We start from the raw sequence: 26,175 nt of genomic DNA, 5'->3' as shown, positions 1-26,175 counted from the left end.
ACACAGTAATTATCAGGAGGCTGTCCTAGGCACTTCTATTTCAGCACTGGTATTTACCTGAATAACCAGCACTTGTTTTCCATCTTAAACCTCATTACTCTTTTGTAAAAGGAGTTTACACTCATAGCACATGCCTTAGCTATCTGACTGGCTGCACCATATATTTTGCAAGCCATGAAGATGTCAAGAGAGGACAAGACTGGATTTCCACGGAACGCTGATGTTACTTGTCTCACATAATGCGGAGAAGTGCTGAAAAGCAAAGCTCAACCTTTAAGAGACCTACCAGAAGTTCAGCAAATTCAATGAGTCAATAGACTTCAGCACTAATCTGTTCAACTGTAAGCCTTCAGTTACGAACCACAGACATGGGCTGAGGTTTTCACATGTCTCTTAATTTTTAACATAATGGGTCTGGACCCTACAGCCAGCATTTTCAACTCTTATTATTTCCTGGGCCTCTGACTTTTTCCCATGGAAGGTTTGGCCTTGTGTACAGGAACACCTATTGCCAGCATGTTTCTTTTTCTTGGCTACCTTGCACAGACTCCCAATAAAGCACCCATGGACTTTGTCATATAGTGCTTCTAGGGAAGAAAAAATAGTTAAACTCAACTAACAAAGTCAGTATATTCTCAAGATATAGATAGTTTCATTGATATTACTGAACAGAGAAAGCAGCCAGAGACCCATGAAGTGCTAAGATGCAAACATTCACAGAAGGCTTCAGAAGGACTTCACCTCTCCCAAGTCTGTGTTCTGTCCCACTGCCCAGTCATGGAGAACAAGGCAGAGACACACACAACTAGCAGCGCTTGGGCTTGTTAAATGGAAGGGAACTTTGCTCTTGACCGTTTCCCCTTCCAGAGGAAAGGAAACAAAGATGCAGGATCTGTCTTAGTTACTGGAGGAAAGAGATGATTCCAGCTGCTTCTTTCCAGGACAAAGAGCAGTACGTGCCAGCCAAAGCACTGAGCCAGCTAAGCACCATCTCTGTAATTAAGCAAAACCTTAAGAAGGTACTTTCTTGTTTTATCTTCTTTTATCTTTGTTCCTTTACTCCAAATCTATGGGTTTAGCCTCACGTACTCTTTCATCTGTCTTGTCTAGTGGTACAGCTGAGTGAGCTGAGATACCACAAGATATTCTCCTCTCCTGAGGGTGATGACTCTTCAAACTGGGATACAGGGACATGATCCCCCAGTGCTACCTCCCCAAAGCTCTGCTTTGATGGGCACTGAGGTTTGATCAGACACGACTTGGGTCACAAGCTGCTGATGGTCAGGTGCGGGAGGGGGGAAAAAAAGTGTTCCCAGTGACCAAAAAAACCTCAAGAAGTGTCTCTGACCTGTAGCAAGATAGTTGTGTAATACTACTACAAATACTTGGTGTATTTGTAAAGCTCTTTTGCTTCCTTTTTTGTCTACTCCAGTTCTCGGGGCTTTATGCAGTGTTATAAATCAGCAACGGTCTCCAGTTAGTGAGCTTGGGGTATCAACAACAAAAGTAGACACGCAGGCAGATTTTATACTTGACTCCATGACAAGATGAGCCTCCCATTGGTTTTCTTCGCCCTCTCCTTTGCCATATGGAGCTGCTCTACTTTTAATGGGATGCAAACCCCTTTTGAGGGAGCCCACAGGTGCCCGTGCAACCCACACAGTAGCACCAAACCTGCTAAAGTGGGCCTGAAGATTTGACTCTGCTTCTAAAAAAACCCACCACAATAAAAAAAGCCAAATAATGAAAACAGGAAACCACAAGTGGTTTCACCCATAGTAAGTTAAGCTGTTAAAAAAACCCAACAAACAAACAACAAACCCCAAAATAAGAACCTAAAACATACAGAGTTGCATTTTCTTAAACAGGCTGTCCTGACCACCCTCTCATTCCTGGCTGTTTTCTGTCTCCCACCGTGCCCCCAAGGTATCACCCTGCTTTTCAGAGCATCACCATATCAGTACCCAAGTAGTAATTTTGCTCACAGTGAAGAATTCTTCTCATTTCGCTGTTATTGGCAACCCTACCCTGCAGCCAAACCTCCCTCCAAGGAGTCTTGCTAATAGACAGGAGAAGAGGAACTTCTCAGGGACTTTCACCCCAAGGGGATTTGGGCTAACCACCCCAGGAGTCCTGGGAGCTCTGAAGTCTCCCTGGTGCCCCTGAGAAGTCAATGCCTATCCCACCAGTGGAGAGACTGCATTGCTCCCATGCCCTGCTCCCAACCCACTCCAGTCCTCTGTGTCCATCCTTCCTTCCTCCCTGAGGTCTACCAGCCACATGCCCATGAAGGAAGATGGCAGTGGAAAACATTCTTGTGCAAGGAAGTTTGTTTTCACACTGGGGATTTAAAACCAACAAACAAGCTAGCATCCCCTCCCCAGCACAGAAAGTCTACCAAGAGGAACTTTCCAAACACCAAAAGGAGGAGAAAGAAGTAGCAAATTCTTGCTTCTGCCCAAAAAACAGAGGCAGAACACACATTGTCAGATATAACCCAGCAGAGAAAATCACGGGGCTTTAGGAGGTGACTGTCCTGCTTCCTTTGCCCCATCTCTCAGGTCATGTCAAAGGTCTCACGACCCTCTCCCTCCCCATGGAAATCCTTGCGTGATCAGGCAAGTGCTGGAGGGCACCTGACCCACATCCAGCTCCTTGGCCAGCAACCATTTACCCAACCAACACCGCCCAGTCTCAACTCAGGTTTGTACATAAAAGGCACAACTAGATCAAAATACAATAACGAGAAAGCACTGGTCCAAGTGATGCAGTCCAAGAAGGGAGGATGAAGAGATCATCCCTTAGCAGCCCCCTCCTGGTTCTCCACTTGCTGCCCCATTTAATGATTGCATTCCCTTTCTCCCCTAGCGTGCTGCCCTCTTCCTCATCACCACCTCCTCTCACCCTGCCTTCCTCCAGGAAAACATAGGACAAGGTCATCCAGTCAAAGAAATCATGTCAGCTCCATATGTAGAGCTCCAGGCATTAACACCGTGGTCTGAAGAAGACACTGATGAAAGTGGTGTTTCATCTCGCTCCAGCCATCGCCATAGGAAGCATCTCATCTACGGCCAGTAGGAGAGGAGCATTTCCAGAAGAGGGATGATCCCAACATAAAAAGCTACGTGTAAGAACATACAGGGGCAAATGACTTTAAGAAGTTGTGTCCCCACATAAAAAAAAATACAAGGAAACACCAAAAAAACCCAGCACAGTTGGGCTGGTCACTTCCTGAAGTTGTCTCTCTCCAGCAACTATAGAGAGAGATGGGATTACTAACTCCCCTCCTTCAGCAGCCAAGTGCGACAGTGAGACACAGCTCACCTTCACAATAGAGACCAGATCAAAGATTATTTTATCTTAAATACAATTTGTATCTAATAAAACAATGCTGCAAAATAGGAAAGGAAAACACGCAAAGGATTTCACGCAAGAGCGTGCCTTTACTCCCCAAATACCCAGGGATAGATTATTTGTACACAGAATGCTGCACATCAAGAGACTCAGTAACGTACAGCACTTCCAGGACCCCAAATAAGGAAATAACTTCATCTTTTTCTCTTCAAAAAAATCCCAGCTCTTCAGTTCTGTAAAGCTTCTGGAATTTGTTGTCTTCATTCCCTACCCTAGTGAGAAGAAAATTCTGCTTTTGCAAATACATTTAAATGGAGAAATCCATCAAATTGTAATTCTGTTAAAACTGAGCTCCAAATGGATGTTAATTTTATCAATACATTCACATAATTTAAAGAACTGATTTCAAAATTGAATATATATATCCATTATACATTCTGAGTATATTTAAACTGACAATAGCTATAATTTTAAATGATAATGGGAAACTTTGACAAAGTAACCATATGCTCAAAGATTAGAAGCGTTCATGGCGTATTAATGAATGTTATTTTTTCCCAAAAGTTTACTTAAAATTAAGAACTATCCCTTATTTTTCCACATGGTTCTTCCATATAAGAAAAATAATTATACCGTATCCTCTGACAATAACAACATGTAGATACATAAAATGAAAATGCTATTTTTAAGAGAATAGGTAAACAATAAAAATAAGAAAGCCAAGTTATGAATAATTCACGGTAGCTTGTTTTCCAAACATTATACTTTCCATGTCCATTACCATTCCAGTAGTTATACTGGACCTTTAGCCAGGAAACATTTCTCAAATGAGTCTGGTAACTGAGTAGAAAAGTGTCTCCAAAAAGAAAAAATCCCCTGATTCATTTGTCAATGTAAAACACTCTAAAGTCCCTAGAAAGGGGGAAAAAAATACAGCAATATCTTTGTTCACTAGTTTGCAGCCACAGCCTGTCAGAAACAGATGAAACGCAAAAAAGCCTAATTAACAGAGCTAGGGATACAGTATCCTTAGCTACACAAAGCTAATATCCAACAGCACACTTGTACAAAGGAAAGAGGAGAACACCCACCACAACCAAACAAGGGAACATCCACACGGCTGCTTGCACATCCATCCACGCCAGCATATCCTCCTCCCTTCCAAAATAGCCATCCCCAGCTAACCACAGCAACACTCATAAAGAAAATCAATAGAAATAAAACGCTTATCTTCCTTTGAAGTGAATGCCTCAGATAGAAATAAAGGTGATAGACCATCCTCTAAGCCATTGTAGGGTTTGAAGACACTACTGCTCTACTACCCATCCTTCTCCCGCTCTAACCTTGCTACCCAGCTCTATACAAAATTACCAAGGCAAGGACAACCTAACTTATTACCCCTCCCAGCTGATGGGGTAATTAGCAGCAGGGATGATTGCACTCTCTGCCAGCAGCAAGAGCACGTGTCCTTGCGGCCAAAGCCCCCTGAGAAACCATCTGTGCAGAAACCAATGCAAGTTTGTTGAATTTGGGCAGTGGTTTTGCTACAGAGTTCTCTTGACCTCCCATTCCCATTTTCCACCTGCGTACCTGAACCCTGGATGAACACATCGCTATGAGCTTGGGGAGCTCAGTGACATGCCCATCTGTAGGGACGTGTGATGGGGTGGATGTGCCACATCTCAAGCGAGGCTTTTTTTCCTGAGCTGTTTGATTGCATTTGGATTTCTGAAACAAAGCCGCATATCCCCTGCTGACAGAGAGAGACACTCCTCACTTGGCAGACTTTTTGGCAATTAATCGTAGATGTGGTCAGAAACAACCCACTGGTGTTTCTCCTTACAGGGGAGTTGCATCTTCTGGTGCTAATTCTGAAGATGTTCTCAGTGACAGAGGACACCTGCAGACAGACTGAGCTGAAAGGAGAGGGGAGCTACTTTACCCCGAGATAAGAGTGAATTTCTTGGCTGCGTAGCTCTGATGTGGGAACCAGCAGTGATTTATGGGCTGCTGAGACTGTCCAGATTTGTGTTAGTTCAGAGAGTTCCAGCAACTGGTGTTCCTCCTCCTATAGGAGGAAACACACAGGTAATTAATTACTCCAAGTTCTTGCAGGCACCTGCAGCAGCTTTGTCATTGCATAAATTGGTTGATAAGGAGAATTAGCTTCCAGGTGAAAGTGAAAACTCTGACTAATTCCTCTGAGTTAATTGATAACTGAAGTAATCCACCTGGAACTAACTGGTAGCTGGCTTCCTGTGGTTATTAGATGATTTTCATCAAAAAAATAAAGAATCTCCATTAAAAAATTGGACAGACTTTTTGAGTCCATCCCTCTGGCCAAAACCAGAACAGGTAGTACGTAAAGCCACGCTTCAGCTCTGCCCCAAACGGTCTCATGATGACTGAAATGAGTAAAAAGGTTTCCTCGTATCCTGCATATTTAACTTTTTCCCTTATGCAATATGGTATGATGTCCACTGCTTTCGCAATGGAAAATCTAAGAGGGTTTTGATCTACAATGCATCTTTGAAGAGCGCTTGGAAGTTCAGAACATTTCCTAATATCAAAGTATGTTTTTCTTCCCACCAGATTTTTAAACACAAATCAGTGTTGATACACACTGACCTCACTTTAAATTCATTCAAAAATGAATGATTTACGTTCTGCAGAAGCACAAAGGTTTGATCTTTTTGCTTGCACAAAGTGACTGGGAAGAAGGTGAAACAGGATGACACTAATTTTAGATGTTGCATTTTTTCAAAATCAGAGCATCATTCACATTTGACAGTAATAAACTAAAACCATCTTTGTTTCAGCCTTTAAAAAAAGCTAGAACAAGTGGAGTCGGTGGTAATCCCATGGGAAGAAAATACAACTCTTTCCAGATTTGTTAGGTTTAAAGATATAAATCATCCATCCAGCACAGGACTGTGAGGGGTGAACACACAGCTCTGAATCTGACAACATATTTCCCCTGTCCTTATTAGTGAACATCAGATGAATATGTCAGTATGAGCATGCATTCTCCAAAATCTCCAACATACCTTTATTTTGAAAAATAGCATCTTTTGACCTGCCCTCCCTGGCAGGAAAACTCATCAAGACAACGACTATATTAACGTCACGTGGCTTTGGTGAGCAGTCCCCAGAACTGTTCCTGGGATGAGCAGATCAAGTGTCCTGTGTATTTTTGGTGAATAATGGTCAGCAGAACCAAGGTGTCAGCATGAGTAGCAACGAGATTCAACCCAAGATGAGAGACACCTGAATTGAGGTGTCTCTGTGTGTGTGCTAAACACCTGAGCTCCCACCAGAGTCATCTGAAATATGATTGATGCAGGTGATCTGAGATACTGTTCTAAGAGATGGAGCCCAAAGTCATGGATTAAATGAACTCAACAGAGGGATGGCCCATAGACTAAGGGAACAATATCTGTGTGTATGCGTGTGTGTGAATATATATATATATATCAAAGACAGGGAGAAGTGGTGGTGATTCATTGGAAAGTGTAAGATCTGGGCATGATGTAGATGTTATAGAATAAGGGGTGGATAATATCCTGATTCCAGTGAGGATAGGATTAATTTTCACAGGAGGGAGGATGGGACACAGGAGGGTACTGCCAGGTTGGTATTTGATACCATGTGATGCCATGCCTGGTATATAGCTGGGAGAGGTAGCTGCAGGGGCCTTGCCTTGTGGCGTCAGGTTCCAGTTGGTGAGTGGCTGTACATTAATTGTGCTTTGTATATTCCTCTATCAGTATTATTGTCATTTTTCTCTTTCCTTTGCTGTTCTGTTAAGCTGCCTTTATCTCAACCCATGAGTTTTGCCTTTTTCTTCTGATTCTCCCCCTACAGTGGAGGGGTGAGCGAGTGACTGTGTGGTTCTCTGTTGCTAGCTGAGGCTAAATTATGACAATAGCCAATTCCTTATCCATCTAACAGTCCATCCATCAAACCAATATCTTGCTAGTGTAGCAACAAGAATGTTGTGGGGATCAGTGTCAAAGGCCTTACAGAACTCCAGGTAAATGACATCTGTAGCTCTTCCCTTGTCCTCTGATGCAGTCACCCCATCATAGAAAGCTACTAGATTAGTGATTAGTAATAGGAAAGAAGCTGTTTGTACTGGGTCTATATGGGACTGAGTTAACTTTCTTCATAGCAGCCTGTATGGTGCTATGCTTTGCATTTGTGGCTAAACCAGTGTTGATAACGCAGCAGTATTTTGGCTATTGTTGATCAATGCTTGTACAGAATCAAGGTTTTCTCTCTTTTTCTCCCCCCCCGCTCCTAGCAGGCAGACCGGGAGTGAGCAAGAGATGGGGAGGGAACACAGCTGGGACAGCTGACCCAAACTGACCAAAAGGCTATTCCATACCATAGGATGTCATGCTCAGCAATAAAATCTCAGGGAAGAAGGGACATTTGTGGTTATAGCATTTGTCTTCCCGAGCAATTGTTACATGTACTGAGGCCCTGCTTTCCAGGAAGTGGCTGGACATCTGCCTGCTGAAGGGAAGTAGTGAATGAATTCCTCTATTTGCTTTGCTTGCATGTGCAGCTCTTGCTTTCCCTATTAAATTGTTATTATCTCAATCCCTGAGTCTTCTTGACTTCCTTCTGTTTTCTCCCTATCCCGCAGGAGTGGGGAATGAGCGAGAGCCTGGGTGGGTGTTTTGCTGCTGGCCGGGGTCAACTCACCACACTGTTTTATAAGTGGAAAAACACGTTTAAAGTTAGACAGTGAAATAACACTTCTGCCATATGCATTGTGTATTTAGTGAATGTATTTATGGAAAGATCCACATATGGCAAGAATTATAAATGAAAGCTGGGACATAACCTTAGCTAAGTAATTGATATAATTTAGGAGCAGTTGTGTCACTGATTACTCTAAAACAATGCTGTTTTAAATACATAGTTAATATTATGTGTTTGATTCTGCAGATGCACGTATACATTACTGCAAATTAAATGACAGAAGAGAAATTTGGACACCTTCTTAGCATACGTTCATTCCGTTTTGGCAAGCCACTTCCTAAATTATTATCAGCAAACTCTCAGCCTTGTCTGAAGTATTTTTGTTCTGTATTTTATTGTTGTAATTCTTATAGACACTAGTGCTCTGCTAAATAAAGGAATGTAGCACAGTAAACAGATCACAACAAAATAGATAGCAACTCCCCCTCAACCCAAACTCTCCCCCCCCCCTCCCCGAAACCATTGCAGCTCCATTACAGAGAAAGGGTCAAAGACATGTGACAAAAAACATCAGAGGAATTACATTCAGATGTGCAGACTCACATTCTAGGCTCATTTATATATATAAAGAGAGAGATCACCAAGTTCAGTGTTTACAAAGAACAATATTGTTACAAATACAATACTATACTTTTCCCAATACTTTATAATAATTCCTATTCAACCTTTTTACAGAACAATAATACAAGAGAGTCTAGGCACTGCACAAAATATGTACAAGAGATCTCATGCACATTGCCATCTTCAGAAGCTGATCTCATTTAGAAAATTAATGAAACAACACACAAAAAACCCCAAATCTGGAAATTCCAACCAAATGTCAAATCAAAACAAGATTCAAAACAAGTGGGGAACTTGCTAATAAAAAGGATTTTTCATTCTTTATGTAAACATTGAAGCATTAATAAAAATGTATGAAATAGTGAAGAAGGAATGTAAAATGGCAGTTCATTCTGTTGAATTCATGGAGAATTCACACATCTAATCTAATAAACTACTGCACTACTGTACTGTACTATTCCTTTTGAGCTCATTTTTCTTGCAACTATCTTTACTTTTGCAAACTGAAATGGTGGGATTGTTTACAAGACTTATCAGGAGTGCACACTGTAAACTTCCCAGTGTAGAAAGCTTATACGCATATTAAAATTAATTGGAACAATGAAGATTCTTCACTAGGCTCCAATCCTACAAGCATTCGCATGCTTAGTTTTAAGCATCTGTTCACCATGAAGTCAGTGGGTTAGGTACTCAGGTGCTTAGAACTAGGTATAAGCTTGATTGCAGGAAAACAGCCTTGTTTTTAATGATTCAATTTTTTGCGTGCTTAGGTTTTCTTCATCTCCTGCTGAAGTCAATGGGAAGACTCCTCAACATGAGTTGGACAGAACCACAAAAACAACATGTGAAGTTGAGGGTGTAAAACACACCAGTAATCAGAAGTGTGATTGTCTTCAAGACTGTTGGGTTTCCTCAGGCAACTTATGGAAAGGCTTCACTGTATATAACCTATTAAATAGTATGTGGTTATATACCATATTTAGATAGATTACTATATTTATAAGAAGTTATGAAAAATTTCAAATTATCTCCATAAGCCAGATGTCTACAATTAAAAACTCTAATCACAAGTCATTCACAATTTATTTACATCAGTCTGATAGCAGAGGTAAATACTAACCTGGAATACTAACACCGTTTGCTTTCAAAATCTTCTATTTCAGAGATCAAGATTAAATTATGCAACAAGAACTGCAATAAATCAAGTCATTGTACGCTACTTTCAAACTAAAATGCATTCACTTACTACAATAGCTTATGCTCAGTTCCATTATCTCCCTTACTGCCCATTGAAATATAAAGCTTATTTTCTCTCTCTCTGTTCAGCTCATGTATGTCCGTGGTTTCTGAAAGGCAAAATAAACCTCTGACCACAGATGGAAACCAAGTTCTCAGATAAAAACAGTTTTCATGGGTCTCATCAACAGAAGTGTACATGTGTACACACACATCCATGAAATCTCTGGAATAAAGTCCAGGTATCATTACTAGTTTCCAAACACAATGCACTGCACGGTCCATTCCACAGTAATTGAGAAACTAATGGCTATAAGCATCACACCATTTTCAAACAAAAAGGACGGGCTTTTTTTTTTTCCCCATACATGTTCCAGTCTTGTTTTTAATCACACCGAGCCTTATGTCATAATAAGACACCAGAGAAATTGTTGCTTTGAGAAAATTTGAGGCATAAGTCTGGCCTAAATATATGGTTCAAATTCAGTGTAAACAGCAGTATGCAGTATGGACAGAATGTAGCTACACAAAATGGAATGTTTTCTTCTTGAGTAAAAAGAGCCATCAGCTACTTTATTCTTTTACTGTTTTTCCCCTTTGTTCCTGATATAAGTTATAGACCAATCAAATCCTGCATTTCATGCATCTATACATTTCTTCTTCATACAAATCCATGTAGTACTTACACATCCTCTGTCATATGAAAAAACAAATCACAAATTAACTTATATAACAAAATAAATAATTTTTTTCCCACCTTACCTTTACTTCTCCCATTTATCTATGTCTAAAGAAAAATGTCAATAATACTAGACATCTTTCAACAAAAAATACTTTTAAACTGGCTCAGTGTAACAAAATTACTTAGAACAGTGCGCAGACCTATTATTTTCAAGATTCATAAATATCAAGCACAATTTAAAAATGTCAGTATACACAAGCACACAGTTGTGTGCACCAAATCTGTAATTAAGAGCTTAGAATGTATAGCTTCTCAGCAGAGCCCCTCAATATTACTCTTGCTGGATATTTAGAGATCACTCCCCTCCTCCCTCATTTAACCTCTGAAATGGGCATATAAAAGACACATTGCATTTGAAAAATAAGTATTTTAAAAATTAGAAACCTGGGGGGACCTAACTGCAAAATAATCACATCTCCTGAATTATTTGCTGAAACATGTCAAAATTGCATTGTCTGTACCAACTCATGTAGCACCTTTTGGGGTGAAGAACAGAAATTAAAGGGTGTGCATTTGAACAATGGGGTTTATGACAGCATCAGTTACTCATTCTTGATAGGCATGTAAGTCGTCTTTTTGTGAATCTTACCAAGGACACTGCTGCTGCTATTTACTCTGTGTGTGGAATTGCATAAAGCTTTACTTGTATAGAGATGCAACCAAAAAGACTCATGGCTATATTTTCCCTCCCCCTCTATACACAGCAAATGTTGGGAAGAGAGAAATGTATCTGCAGACACAAATGTAGTACTAGAAACAGAAGCAGTAATGAAGAAAACTATCCTTCATGCATGTTGTGAAGGTGAGGTGTCAGCCTTAGATATAAACTGGTTGTTCTTGCGCAGTCAACAGTCTGTACATAGCAGCTGGCATGGTCTTCATATGAATCTAGAAGGTAATACAACATGTTAATCAATACTCCTATTAGGCATGCTACCAAAAACATGAGTGTCCATAGACATCCAGAGGGACCTGGACAGGCTTGAGAGGTGGGCCCATGCCAACCTCATGAAGTTCAACCAGGCCAAGTGCAACGTCCTGCACCTGGGTCATGGCAATCCCAAGCACAAACACAGGCTGGGCAGAGAATGGATTGAGAACAGCCCTGCAGAGAAGGACTTGGGGGTGTTGGTGGACGAGAAGCTCAACATGAGCCAGCAATGCACGCTCACAGCCCAGAAGTCCAACTGCATCCTGGGCTGCATCAAGAGAAGCATGGCCAGCAGGTCGAGGGAGGTGATTCTGTCCCTCTGCTCTGCTCTTGTGAGACCCCACCTGGAGTACTGTGTCCAACTTTGGAGTCCTCAGCACAGGAAGGACATGGACCTGTTGGAATGGGTCCAGAGGAGGGCCACGAAGATGATCAGAGGGCTGGAGCAACCCTCCTATGAAGACAGGCTGAGAGAGTTGGGGATGTTCAGCCTGGAGAGGGGAAGGCTCCGGGCAGACCTTATAAGCAGCCTTCCAGTACCTAAAGGGGGCCTACAGGAGAGATGGGGAGGGACTCTTTATGAGGGAGTGGAGTGATAGGACGAGGGGTAATGGCATCAAACTGAAAGAGGGTAGATTTAGATTGGATATTAGGAAGAAATTCTTTATTGTGAGGGTGGTGAGGCACTGGAACAGGTTGCCCAGGGAAGTTGTGGATGCCCCTTCCCTGGAGGTGTTCAAGACCAGGCTGGATGGGGTTTTGAGCAATCTGGTCTAGTGGGAGGTGTCCCTGTCCACGGCAGGGGGGTTGGAACAAGATGATCTTTAAGGTCCCTTCCAACCCAAACTGTTCTATGATTCTATGATTCTGTGATAGCCTAGGGAGTACTAGGGAAGAAACTAGCTGAGGTAACATAGGAGAGAAGCGAAAGGGAAAGACTGAGAATTCATATCCACTGGGGAAAAAGGTTTCTCTAAGCTGTTGAGTATCTATCAACCATCTCAATTTTATCTGAAGTTGTGGGCGCTTCAATAATAAGAAAAACCTTGGTGGATCTCACTCTCACTTCTAGTATTAGAATATAGTATATACTATATATATATAGTATATACTATATATTAGAATATAGTATATATAGAATATAGTAAATATGTTTGAACAGTAACAACCCAAAAGAGGCAATGATGATAAAATATGCAATACTGTCTAGGCACACTGTTTGCTCCTACCTCACCAACAGCATTTGAGAGAATGTGAACAATTTTCTCGTGAGATGTTGCTACAACACTCTGCCCATTGATTTCAATGATACGATGGCCAACTCGTACTCCTCCTCGCTCTGCTATACCTCCTCTCATAAGGCTACAGATCTGGAAGGGAAAGGACAAAATTATCACAGTTTTGATATGGAACAGAGGCTTTTGACCACAAATGATAATTCAGTATTTAAATACATGTGTTTGCAACAAAGTCTAAAATGTAGTGGATCACTGATTAAAAGTAATATTTATTAGCAATCGAGTACTACACATTCTCTTCCAAAAGCAAAAGAAAACATCCACCAAAAGCTATCTGTATTATACTTGTTACTTCATGGTTTGAAAATTTAAGAGTGTATGAAGAACCATAGTTTACAAAAAGTTCAAAGTGCATAAGCCTTGCATTAAGAGAGAATCAAAGACAGACTCTTTCTTTTGAGACCGTATACAATGGTGTGGTCAGAGACACAAATGATACAGACTGAAAGCAGCCTTCTCCATACACTTTTGTTTAACCTAAACCAGCCTTTTTGCTCCTCTGGTTCTGATGCTATGAAATAAAGTTTATTTTCCTACTTTTAACTGGGGAAAAATTCAGATGAATAACTTTGACCAGTTCAGCTTTTATATCTTAGACTTAAAATGTGTACTGAGCCCCTGCTGCAGTGAGGGAAAAAATACAATTCAGCACATATGTAAACTTTAACATATGTAAAAGCATCACCAGAAGGTCTGGAAGCTACTTACAATCCCATTCTGTACACTGAAGCCTAACTGGTATCTGAGGTCAGGTCTCCTGATCAAGACTGTGGTTACCGGAGGACATCTAACTACATTCAGTTTAACTTGGGCTTGATTTTTCAAACCCTGCAAAAAATAACCATCACCATGAAAAATGCTGACAAAGATGGGGTGAAAAAATTTAACATGAGCACTAGGAAAAACAATGCTTAGAATGTTAATATGGGAATAGCCCTAAATAAGCAGTTCTTTGAATGTATCATTATGAAACAGGATTCCTGAATACCAGACACAAGCAACAGGATGCTCAGTGAATTGAACAATGCAGTATAAACCTCTTCTTGTCAAGAAGCTGATGTGGTTGTTTTAAGAAATCTAGCTTCCTGTTGGCAATTTCTTCATTTGAGAACAGAAATTATTGTTCTTAAGGAAGCAAAGGAAATAAAAAGCAGGTCTATGCAGTTGACCAGAAAACTGCCAAGCATTCTGTCTGGGAAATGAAATTTAAAATATGCAGCTAAGAATAGATAGTTACACATAAGTGGTTTTCCTGGCGTAGTTATATTAAATTCTGTAATGCAAACGTCAAGTCCATGTATAAGCAATATTCACATTTATGTTACCCCTCCCTTCTAAACTGGATTTATCACATTCACCATTAAATCTTTGCTACCAGAAGAACTAAATGAAGAAGGAAAACCCAAACATAAAAGTGGAGATAAATGTAGAGTCTGACTGTTACACATATTCAAGCGTTCAGAGCTGTGTCTTGCAGATAAAACCAACTCCAATGTTACATTACTTTTTTCCATACAACATATAGAACTGAACACACATTACTCTGAAATGTTGGATTTACACACATTTAATGTTCAATAAACAGAACCCATATGGGAAAGAGATGCTATGTAGAGAGTATGGTAGCTTCAAGCTTCAATCATGTTAACATTTATCAATTTCAATGCCTGCTTTTGAATTTCTTCCATATGAACAAGGTCAAATATGGGTCCCATTGAAAACAATGGGTTGCCTGCCACTGACTTCAACAAGATTAGGATTTCATTCAGAAAAATAACTCCTATTACAGCTAAGGTAATATACTGGTGTCTCTATATGCAGTTTACTGCTGCTGATTTTGTTGAGCTTAACTCTAGACTTGGTACTGACTTGAAACTGACATTCTGCTAGGATGAAAAGTCAATGCTTCTAACTGCCTTCTAATTCCCTGAATCTGTTTCTGATAGTAGTTAGCACAAGATGCTTCAGAAAAAGACATAAGTAGCATAATACAATTAGGGAATAACTATCACATATGGAAAGTTTCTTCCTAGACCTGTCAGTTTGTAAATGGTTTATAGTCAATTAGCAGCAAGGCTTACATCTCTAATTTAAAAATAACCTTATGTGAAGTAATCGCAAGATATTCTCCTCATCTATATAAAATGCTTTTTTTTTCATAGGAGTCCTTATAGCACACGAAAAGTTTACAATCTTAGGATATTTCTGTAACACTGAAATATATACTTGGGTGACTGATATTTTATTTGGGAGTTCATTTGTGTTATCCAAAAATGTTACATAAAAAGTTCTAGAAGCATGGCTATAAAGACTACCTTCTTAACAGAAAGATAAATGGATAGCAGCCTCATGTATCCATGAAAAAGGAGTATAAAGGCCTCGTAAAGGCAGGAGACAGCAAAGCTAGATTTTTTATTGTTTTCATTTTCAGAAAGTACAGAAGATTCTTAATGCATCACAGCAAAAGTCCATCTATATGAGAAAAGTATACATCAGTTTTAGAAATAAAACTGATATGGAACTAAAACCAAGTATGACAAAGCTGATAACATGAAGGATGGTGAGCTTTGTTCCACTGAAGTTGGCACAGAGATATATAAGGGATTTTCCTGTTTCAGGAAAAAATAAAAAAGAGTGATGTTACCAAAGTTTTAATACACTGCATTCACAAGATATCATTTGAATTCACTGAATCCAGAATGGCTGGTCTCAGAGACTTAAATATCTATTACTTGTCAGTGCACGGTGTTTACATTTTCAGAAACCAGAATATCAGATCTTTATAGCAAATTTTTTAGTTCAAGCATTAAGAAAGGAATCCATGGGCAACAAAGACATACTTATTTATTTTGTGAATTACTAAACAAACATTTTTTTACTGCAGAACACCACTACCCAGCAGGGACACAGAAGGATTTCTATAGTCATATATAGTATTACATTGCATGTGTACATGCTACAATATGCAGCAGTTCTGTGGTGATTGACTTTTTCAATAGGTAACCCAGAAGACAATTTAGCTGAATTTGCAACATTCTCAAAGGTTGCATCTTTCCCCCTCCTGAAACACTGATGTTTAAATACACATTCTGTTGTATGTTGCATCTACCCCAGAGACTCTTCATTTCCAGTTGACTTGCTTGCTTTTTGCATTTACATGCTCTCATGTCAATTAAAAGAAAGTTCTTCCAATTAAAAAAAATCCCACCATTTAGCCAAGTTCAAAGAAACAATATACTTTCCAATACACTCAAGTTGCATAGCTCCCTTCTTAGGTCTCAGAAAATATGTAAAACAGAATTTGCCCTCTCCTTTAAGGTCATCAAAAGGAAACTGCTATAAAATGCACAAGATCAGAGTTAACAAACAACAAATAGTTCTATACTTTTTGCTCTCCCACTACTCCAATAAAGGTTTTAAAACATGTAATATCCAGGAATATTCTCTGTACCTTTATAATGCTCTGGCATGTTGAGAGTGGTAAGCCAACCAAACTGGTCCCATTAATTGACATGATCTGGTCCCCTATATTTAGTTTCCCAGACTTCTCTGATGGTCCTCCATGCATCATGTTGGCTATAATAACTGTAGGCAAAATGGATCCCCATCCAGATTCCACAATCACTACACCTAGAATTTCTCCCTTTTGCTTTTCAATGTAAACCTGAATCATAAGAAAGAGAGTTTCAAACAAAATCTTTTTTCTCATCTATGAAACTGATGAACACCCCCCTCTATGTTTCCATATAAACAAACACAGGCTTCTCATTTGCAAAATGCCTTTCTTATTCGAAGGGAAAACACAATAGGGTATATAGTTTAACACAGTTTAAATGCCTTCAACCATCAAATAACATTAAAACTAGAGATTTTTTTAAATTCAGAATCCCGCCCAAATAGAACTCATCTGTTCATATGGCTGGAGGGAGCTGGTACAGAAGAAACCCTGGCATGATGGACTTTGGTGGACAGAACTATATGTCAGGGAGGGATTTAAAGTACTTGTGACTGTGTTTTCGGAAACAATTACCCATGTGTTGCAGTGTTACACTACTTCATCTTTAGTAATAAAACCAGCATCAAATATATAGCCTTTTAAAATCTGGGGCCAACCACTCTTATCAACCTCAGTGCCTCCAAAATTTTTATACTGTCTACTGTATATTCACTTCACTGACATGTAATGTCTCAAATGTGAAAATTTTTTGGTAAAAAGAACACACAGAGTCAGTAAATCATTCAACTATTGATAAATTTAGGGTTCACTGCTTGCTTTTAAAACAGAATTGCCCACAGGATAAACCTACTGGGAAGGACAGAATTTACCTCATTGAGGTTATTTATTGGAAGCACTAATAGCTTTCTAATTGTTGCCAGTACAGGTCTGAACTCAGGATACATGAGCTTAATGGTGTTATGGAAAAAAAGCAGACATACATCTTTGCAGTTTTCAGATTTGGAAAAATGAATCAGGTCATCATTGTACATGTCCTGGGTATTGAGCAAGTCACTATATTCCTTCTGGCTTAGGTCTTCTGGATTGATTCCATTTGCCCTCAGAAATTCCTGGTAGGCCACACTAAATGCTTGACCTATAGACTGTGCAATCAGCTGTGCCTGTAATAATTCCCAAAGAAGAAAAGAACATCAAACATTCCAATGGTTTCATTCACTGACAATTTCTCTGTTATAAACATGCTACAAAATGGTTCATGCCTACAAGTTAAGGAACTGTCATAAATTTTTTAAAAAGTGAACCTAAAGAAATAATTAAAAAGCAAAACAGAATGTCAACATATTCATCCACACAGTGAACCCTGCTGAACAAGTAACTACACATAAGAAACACAAGTAAAGTTTTCCTTTCACAGCTAACTACTGCTAACATAAAGGTATACCCATTGCATTACTTGAAACTGAGACTCCAGAGGGAGAACTTGAGCTCTCACCTGTGATAGTTTTCTCTTCTGGCACAAAGGCAAGCCATCAATAAAAAGCCTTCTAGAAAACACATGACAGCATTTTAAAAGATGATGATGAGGCCTTTAAAAGAAGGCAAAAGTATCTTGGGCTGCATTAAGAGGAGTGCTGACAGCAGGTCGAGGGAGGTGATCCTTCCTCTCTACTCAACACTGGAGTCCTGTGTCCAGTTCTGGGCTCCCCAGTACGAGAGAGACATGGACTGGAGAGACTCCAGAGAAGGGCCACAAAGATGATTCGGGGACTGGAACATCTGACATGTGTGGAGAGGCTGAGAGAGCTGTGACTGTTCATCCTAGAGAAGAGAAGACTCATGAGGGATCTTACAGAAACATATAAATACCTGATGGGAGGGTGTAAAGAAGATGGAGCCGGGCTCTTTTCAGTGATGCCCAGTGACAGGACAAGAGGCAATGGGGACAAACAGAAACACAGAAAATTACACTTAAACCTAAGAACACACTTTTTTACTGTGAGGGTGTGGTTGAATACCGGAACAGGTTGCCCAGAGAGGTTTTGGAGTCTCCATCCTTGGAGGTATTCAAAACCCAACTGGACATAGTCCTGGATAAATTGTTCTAGTGGACCTTGCTTGAGCGGGGGGGGGGTTCAACTAGACAGTCTCTAGAGGTGCTGTCCCACCCCAGCTATGCTATGATGCTATGGTATTTCCTACTCTTTCTTCTTGTCCATGCTTTCCTTTAAAATTCTCACAACCGTGTTTGAAGTTACTCTCAGATAAAATATGTAAAGGGTGGAAACAACTGGCCCATTGATCAAATCCAGCCCTTAATGTGACTGGAAGCAGCCCACGATCATAGAATCATTCTGGTTGGAAGGGACCTCAAAGGGTCTCTAGTCCAACTTCCTGTTCAAAGCAATCAGCTATGAGGTCAGACCAGGTTATTCAGGGTTTTTAGTCAGGTATTGAAAAATCTTCAAGGATGGACTATATAACCTCTCTGGACAGCCTGTTCCAATACTTGACTGTCCTCATGATGAAAAAGTTTTTCCTTGTATCCATTCCTTTCTTGTTTCAATGTATGGCCGTTAGCTCTCATACTCCCACCATACACCACTGTGAGGAGCCTGGCTCCATCTTCTTGATCTCCTCATGGATATTGGAAGGCTGCTGTTAGGGCCCCCTGAAGCCTTGTCTTCTCCAGGCTGAACAAGCCCTTGTCCCTCAGCCTCTCCTCATAGGGCAAGTGCTCCAGCCCCCTGACCATCTTGATGGCCTTCTGTTGAACTCACTCCAGTTTGTCAATGCCTTTCTTGTACTGGGAGGAGACTGGGGACCCAAAATTGGATGTGGTATTCTAGAGGTGGTCTAATGAGCGTTGAGCAGAGAGGAAGAATCATTTCCTGCAATTTACTGCTTATGCTCCTTTTAATCCAGCCCAGGACGATGTTGTCTGTCTTTGCTTGCCAGGGCACACTGCTGGCTCATGTTCAGCATTGCTGTCTGCCAAGCCCCCCCAGGGCCTTTTCAGCAGAGCTCCTCTCCAGCTAGTCAGTCCCCAGCCTGCTTTGTTGCCAGGGTTTCTTACTCCCTAGGTGCAAGACTTGTCATTGGTCCTTGCTGAATTTCATGAATGAAGTTCAATGGGCTTCCAGCCCACTCTGCCTAGTCTATATGGCTCTCTCATATGTCTGTAGCTTGCTCTTGGCTGCTCTGCTCCTAAAGCTACTGGATGCTCCATAGCTTTCACTCATTGCTGCATTACTCCCTGTGAGCTGTTCTAGTGACTGGAGAAAAGGGAATATTGCACCCATTTTTAAAAATGGTAGAAAGGAGGGCCCTGGGAACTACCAACCAATCAGCCTCACCTCTGTGCCCAGTAAGATCATGGAACAGATCCTCCTGGAAGTTATGTTGAAACATATGGAAGACAGGGAGGCGATTAGAGACAGCCAACATGGCTTCACCAAGGGCAAATCATGCCTGACTAATCCAGTGGCCTTCTACAATGGAGGGACTGGATCAGTGGACAAGGGAAGACCTACGAATGTCATCTACCTGGACTTCTGTAAGGCTTTGATGCTGTCCCCCACAACATGCTTGCTGCTAAATTGGAGAGATATGGGTTTGATGGATGGACTGTTAGATGAATAAGGAGTTGTCTGGATAGCCATGTCCAAAGAGTTACAGTCAATGGTTCAATGTCCAAGTGGAAACCAGTACTGAGTGGTGTCCCTCAAGGGTCCATATTGGGACCAATACTGTTTAATATCTTCATTAATGACATAGACAGTGGGATCAAGTGTACCCTCAGCAAGTTTGCAGATGACACCAAGCTGAGTGGTGCTGTTGATAAACTAGAGGGAAGGGATGCCATCCAGAGGGACCTGGACAGGCTTGAGGAGTGGACCCATGTGAACCTCATGAGGTTCAACAAAGCCAAGCGCAGGGTCCTGCACCTGGGTCAGGGTAATCCCCAGTATCAGTACAGACTGGCTGCTGAACGGATTGAGAGCGGCCCTGCAGAGAAGGACTTGGGGATACTGGTGGGTGAAAAATCGGACATGAGCTGGCAATGTGCGCTTGCAGCCCAGAAAGCCAACCGTATCCTGGGCTGCATCAAAAGAAGTGTGGCTAGCAGGTTGAAGAAGGCGATTCTGCCCCTCTATTCCGCTCTGGTGAGATCCCACCTGGAGTACTGCATCCAGATCTGGGGTCCCCAGCACAAGGCGAACATGGACCTGTTAGAGCGGGTCCCAGAGGAGGGCTATGAAAATGATCAGAGGGGTGGAGCACCTCTCCTATGCTATGAAGACAGGCTGATAGAGTTGGGGTTGTTCAGCCTGAAGAAGAGAAGGCTTTGGGGAGACCTTATTGCAGCCTTTCAATATTTAAAGGGGGCTTATAAAAAAGATGGAGAGAGACTTTTTACCAAGGCCTGTAGTGTCAGGACAGGGGGAAACAGTTTTAAACTGAGAGAGGGTAGATTTAGATTAGATATAAGGAAGAAATGTTTTATGATGAGGGTGGTGAGACACTGGAACAGGTTGCCCAGAGAAGTTGTGGATGCCTGTGACGCAAATGGTAATGCAGTCTGACAACATGTTATAAAACATAGCTTTGCTGAGGCAGTAGGAAAGATGAACAACAATGCATCATTACAGAGACTCAGCTGATCACTAATAGCAAACACAGGATCATAAGTGATGCCATGGCTCTGGTGGACTGCCAGGGACACTTGGTGTCCAGGTCATCTGACAGCAACAGCCAATTGTGCAAATGCCTTTTGAATGTAAGAGTTGTGCTGTCCCATGGCTCCACCAATGGTAGTGTGATTTGAGAGAATCATACCTTACGTAAATAATGCGGGTGGCATTCTGCCTATGCTGCCAATGTCAGTCAGGGGGCAGGGTGTCGGCAGTCTGTCTACACTGCTGATATTGGTCAAGGGGCAGGGTGTCAGGAGGCAGAGTGTCAATCATTGAAAGTGTTCAAAGTCAGGTTGGAAGGGGCTTTGAGCAAGCTAATCTACTGAAAGATGTCCCTTCCCATGGCAGGGGGGTTGGACTAGGTGATCTTTAAAGGTCCCTTCCAACCCAAACCATTCTATGATTCTAGCTCCTACCACCTGCTACTGGTGGTAGAGGCGGGGATGGGTAGAAAAACAAAGGCATGTAAAGAGAAAGCTCTGATCTCTGTGCCATGCAAGGCAAGGAAGCAGCTGAAAATAGCAGACTAGCGGAATCCTTTGTTGTGAGGTGATTGAGGTAAACTTGGAATGATATACATATTGTTTACAAGTGGAAAGCAACATGGCATGAGGGCAGAGCTGATGGGAGCAGCGCAGGAACCTGTGTGGAACAGTGCTGTGTATAACCAGAGTGCTGGGTGCAGGAAGCACTGTGGGGTGTAGGGGCACTGGTCACAGTGCAGAATGAAACTGCCCTCTGGTGTGTAGTTCTGGTTAGGGGGGAGGGAAAGAGGATGGGAGGACTCCGTAGCCTACAGTGTGGGGATGTGCTGGGGATGTAGGAACACAGCTAAGCTGTTTTTTCACACGTAGTCCAATTCAGGCCCCAGTAAGGAAAAGGTTCCCAATCCCCCCAAAAAACCTTTTTGTATCTTGTATCTACTCAAGCTAGCTCTAAACCTGTTGATGACAAAAACATGATCTCTGGCACTGAAAAGGTCAACAGCACACAGAGTCTGTACTTCCATTATTTTGCAAACTTTCAAATCAAAACAATTTGATGGCAAGAACAATATGGCAAGAAGATAAGTGCAGTGCAATTCATTAGCTCAGCACGCTATCTGCAAGAGAGGAGATAAATATGGACTTGTACATTCAGGTGCATACACCAAGATGGACATCCAAGAAGAGATCAACTGCCATTTAGACACCCAGCATTTGGCCATGTTTTAGGAGTTGAGCTGTTCTGAATATTCAGTGACAACTATACTTGGAAAATCTGTTGTCATCGCGGTTTTTTTTAAGATAAGGACAGTTCCAAGCAGGGACACATTTTGGCTATCACTCATTTGAAGGCTTAAGACGTATCACAATCAGCTTAATTAGATAAATTCTGCTAGATACCCAGTTGTCCCAGAAGAAGAAAAGATGACAGTGAAATATGAGAGATTTATATATAAAAGAGACTCTACTACTCCATTGGATTTACAAGCTCTTTAGAGTGGAAATCTCTTTGCTGCTAACAGATATATTTCTATCTGAACTCTTTCCGAGTTATATTTTTTCCTACTAATTTGGATTTTTTAGAATGTTTATTTTTTTAACTACTCTATGACTGAGGAATGCTCATGTCCTGAAAATCCTCAGAATATATTCAGACTATTAAGTGATCAATGCTTTTTTTTAGACCTATAGACATGTTGTACTTTCCAAGATAATATTTTCTGGCACAGGAAGGATCGTGTCCGACACAAATATGAAATCATCTGACCAAACCACAGAAAGTAATGACAACAATCCTCTAATGGAAGCACACATTTTGAATAGCCAAGAAAATACTGAGAAATAGATCCAGGAAAGCTCTCATATTCTGAAAGAAAAGAAACCACTGCCTCTGGCATCTGACAATTTGATCTTTGCTTTTTGAACTGGCCAGTGAGAGAGAGTCCAGTAACATACAAAATGTGTGATTTGAAATACAGAAGCAACAGCCTCAAACTAGGCAGTACATCAGGTGATGTGATCACTAGTGATGTGCCCGCCCCCCCGGAAAGAAAAAACAGCAAACAAAACCCAAAACACCCCAAAACAACAAAATTTCATGAATACCAATACCAATTTCATTAAGGGCATTACAAGAAGAGTGGGTTATATGCTACTTTGCATAAAAATCAATCTTTAAGGTTTTCTGGCAAATTTGGTTTGGTAGAGGACTACCTCTAAAAAGGTAAAGCAAAAACACTGAGAATCCCAGCAGTAGGTTGCATATGTACCTGCAACCATAGAATTTATATGAACATGGTGCCTTCAGAACAGGCTCCCAAATACATAAACCCAGACACTTCTTAAAGGAAACTTTCCCATCTGGAATCCCTTACAAATATTTTTTAAGGCATTTAAGGTATTAGCGAGAAATTAATATTTTCACTTAAATTTTTATTAATTAGTTTAATATACTTTGAATTGTACTGCAAAGTCTTTTTGAAGCTTAAGTGAGGTGCAAGGCACAAGAATCATAGAAGTAGAAATAGGCTATTACCTCACCATCTGTAATTTGGGCAGGATGCCTTAACTGGCATGACTGCTGTACTCTTAAGCATTAATTTTCACATGGGAGTGATTCCTCTCCCTCTATAAGAGCCATCTTATGGGCATAAACATGGTGGTCACCATGGAGACATAATATCCTGTTATTTGGAGGGCTGAGCAATAAATGAGATTTGCTGGCTTGTCAATTAGCACTCTGCGAGATCATTTTATTTGGGACTAACCTGATTATAAGACTGACAACTCTATATCAGGCTGGGTGGAGAATGGATTGAGAACAGCCATGAGGAGAAGGACTTGGGGGTGTTGGTGGATGAGAAGCTCAACATGAGCCAGCAATGCATGCTCACAGCCCAGAAGGCCAACCGTATCCTGGGCTGCATCAAAAGAAGCATGGCTAGCAGGGCGAGGGAGGTGATTCTGCCCCTCTACTCTGCTCTCGTGAGACCCCACCTGGAGTACTGTGTGCAGATCTGGAGTCCTCAGCACAAGAAGGACATGGACCTGTTGGAGAGGGTCCAGAGGAGGGCCAGGAGTATGATCAGAGGACAGGCTGAGAGAGTTGGGGACCGCGGAGACCAGCTTCAGGGCAGGTAAGACTGCGCTGGGGAAGGGATCTGCAGCGAAAAGGGCCAACAAAAAGCTCTTTTTGGGGCTTTTGGAAGCCGGCAAAAGCCCTCGGCCTGTGCTGAGGGCTGTCAGCTAGTGAGCGGGCTGCTGAGTGAGCCTGGGGGCGGAGCCAGCACCTCCCCCAGTTGATCAAGCCACCAGGTTGTAAGAAGCCTCCGGAAGGGCAGGGACTAGTCCCTGACCACAGAGTGAGCAACCAGTGCTCACCCCAACTGACCTTCGAGTCACAAGGTGTCACTTGCGTGTAGAGATCCAGCCATGGTTGCTACCCGGTTGAAGGCTGCTGTTAAAAGAACTGTGGGCACCCAGACAGAGGCCCCACGCAAACATATGGGCGTCCAGGCCTCTGGCTGCAGAGAGTGCCGGAGCCTGGCACTTGCGATGGAGGGCAGCAGAGACAACACCTGTGCCAGATGTGAACAGGTAAATGATCTGCTCATTCTGGTGGCTGAGCTAAAGGAAGAAGTGGAGAGGTTGAGGAGTATCAGAGAATGTGAGAGGGAGAGTGACTGGTGGACCCACTCCCTGAGAGAAAGGGAACAGGTTGAGGCCCCACACAAATCAGAGGACCCCCTCCCCTCTCGTCACCAGGCAATAGGAGGGGATCGCAGAGAAGAGGGGGAATGGAAACAGGTCCCTGCTCGGGGAAGCAGGCGAATCCCCTCCCGGCCCCTCCCACCTTCCCAGTTACCCTTGCAGAACAGATATGAAGTCCTGCAGGAGGAACTGGCTGTTGGAGAGGAGGATGATACACCCAGGCCAGAAATGTTAGAAAAACAAAGTCCCCATGGACCCAGCATCACCACTGGCTCCAAAAGGAAAAGCAGACGGGTCATTGTTGTGGGTGACTCTCTACTGAGGGGGGCGGAGGGGCCAATATGCCGTCCTGACCCACTTCACAGGGAAGTCTGCTGCCTCCCTGGGGCATGGGTCAGGGATGTGTTGGACAAACTTCCGGCCCTAGTAAACTCCTCTGACTATTACCCCCTCTTAGTATTTCAGGTGGGTAGTGATGAAGTGGGTAGAAGGAGCCCAAAATCAATTAAAAGAGATTTTAGAGCCTTGGGGCGGCGGCTTAAGGGATCAGGAACGCAAGTTGTGTTCTCCTCTATCCCTTCAGTGGCAATCACGAATGAGGAAATTAACAGGAAGAGGCATCAGGTCAACTCGTGGCTCTGGGAATGGTGTTATTAGCAGGGCTTTGGGTTTTTTGATCATAGGCTGCTATACGAGACACCTGACCTGCTGGTGGCAGGTGGGATGCACCTGTCCCAGAAGGGGAAAAGAATTTGGGGGCAGGAGTTAGCAAGGCTCATTGACAGGGCTTTAAACTAGATATGAGGGGGGGAAGGGGAGATAACTGGGCCTGTCAGGAATAAACCCAAGGGAGGCATGCCAGGGCTTGAAGGATGGTTGACTAGCGAGGACTCTCACTCTGCCATTTCATTTGAGAGAAGGGAGAGACATTTAGAAATCATGGAAGCACCTGAGAGGGGTCTGGTAGGAAATGGGGCCCACACTCACAAAAAGGTGTTGGAATCGTTAGCGCATCTGAAGTGCATCTATACCAATGCACGCAGTATGCGCAATAAACAGGGGGAGCTTGAAGCCATGATGCACCAGGAAAACTACGACATAGTGGCTATCACAGAAACGTGGTGGGATGCCTCTCACAACTGGAGTGCCACAATCAATGGCTACAAGCTCTTCAGGAGGGACAGACAGGAAAGGAGAGGCGGTGGAGTGGCCCTGTATGTTAGAGAATGCTATGAGAGCTCAGAAATCAAGTATACTGATGATGGGGTGGAGAGTGTTTGGATTAGGTTAAGGGCCGATAAAGCTGATATCGCTGTGGGAGTCTGCTATAGACCTCCCAACCAAAGCAGTGAGGCGGATGAAGCTTTCTATAAGCAGCTGGGGGAAATCTCGCGGTCACTTGCCGTTGTTCTTGTGGGGGACTTTAACCTCCCGGAT

At 42.1% G+C, this 26,175-nt stretch overlaps 1 protein-coding gene across 1 annotated transcript in view; it reads right to left on the bottom strand.

Moving 5' to 3' along the window:
* Positions 1-11,337: 11,337 nt before the first annotated feature.
* The window catches only part of LOC128903220 (amyloid-beta A4 precursor protein-binding family A member 1-like), a gene marked incomplete at its 5' end in the record, with an annotated part of 30,476 nt that continues 15,638 nt past the window's right edge, over positions 11,338-26,175 (bottom strand). Inside the window, 5 exons of the mRNA XM_054187230.1 lie at positions 11,338-11,551; positions 12,824-12,964; positions 13,601-13,720; positions 16,344-16,556; positions 17,330-17,509. Of these exons, the coding sequence (XP_054043205.1) occupies positions 11,480-11,551; positions 12,824-12,964; positions 13,601-13,720; positions 16,344-16,556; positions 17,330-17,509 (726 nt within the window). The remainder of the gene's footprint in view (positions 11,552-12,823; positions 12,965-13,600; positions 13,721-16,343; positions 16,557-17,329; positions 17,510-26,175) is intronic.

Source organism: Rissa tridactyla, assembly GCF_028500815.1.
Source record: "Rissa tridactyla isolate bRisTri1 chromosome W unlocalized genomic scaffold, bRisTri1.patW.cur.20221130 SUPER_W_unloc_1, whole genome shotgun sequence".
Classification (NCBI taxonomy): domain Eukaryota; kingdom Metazoa; phylum Chordata; class Aves; order Charadriiformes; family Laridae; genus Rissa; species Rissa tridactyla.
Note: the sequence above shows the minus strand (reverse complement) of the source record. Positions and strands in the feature narration are given on the sequence as shown.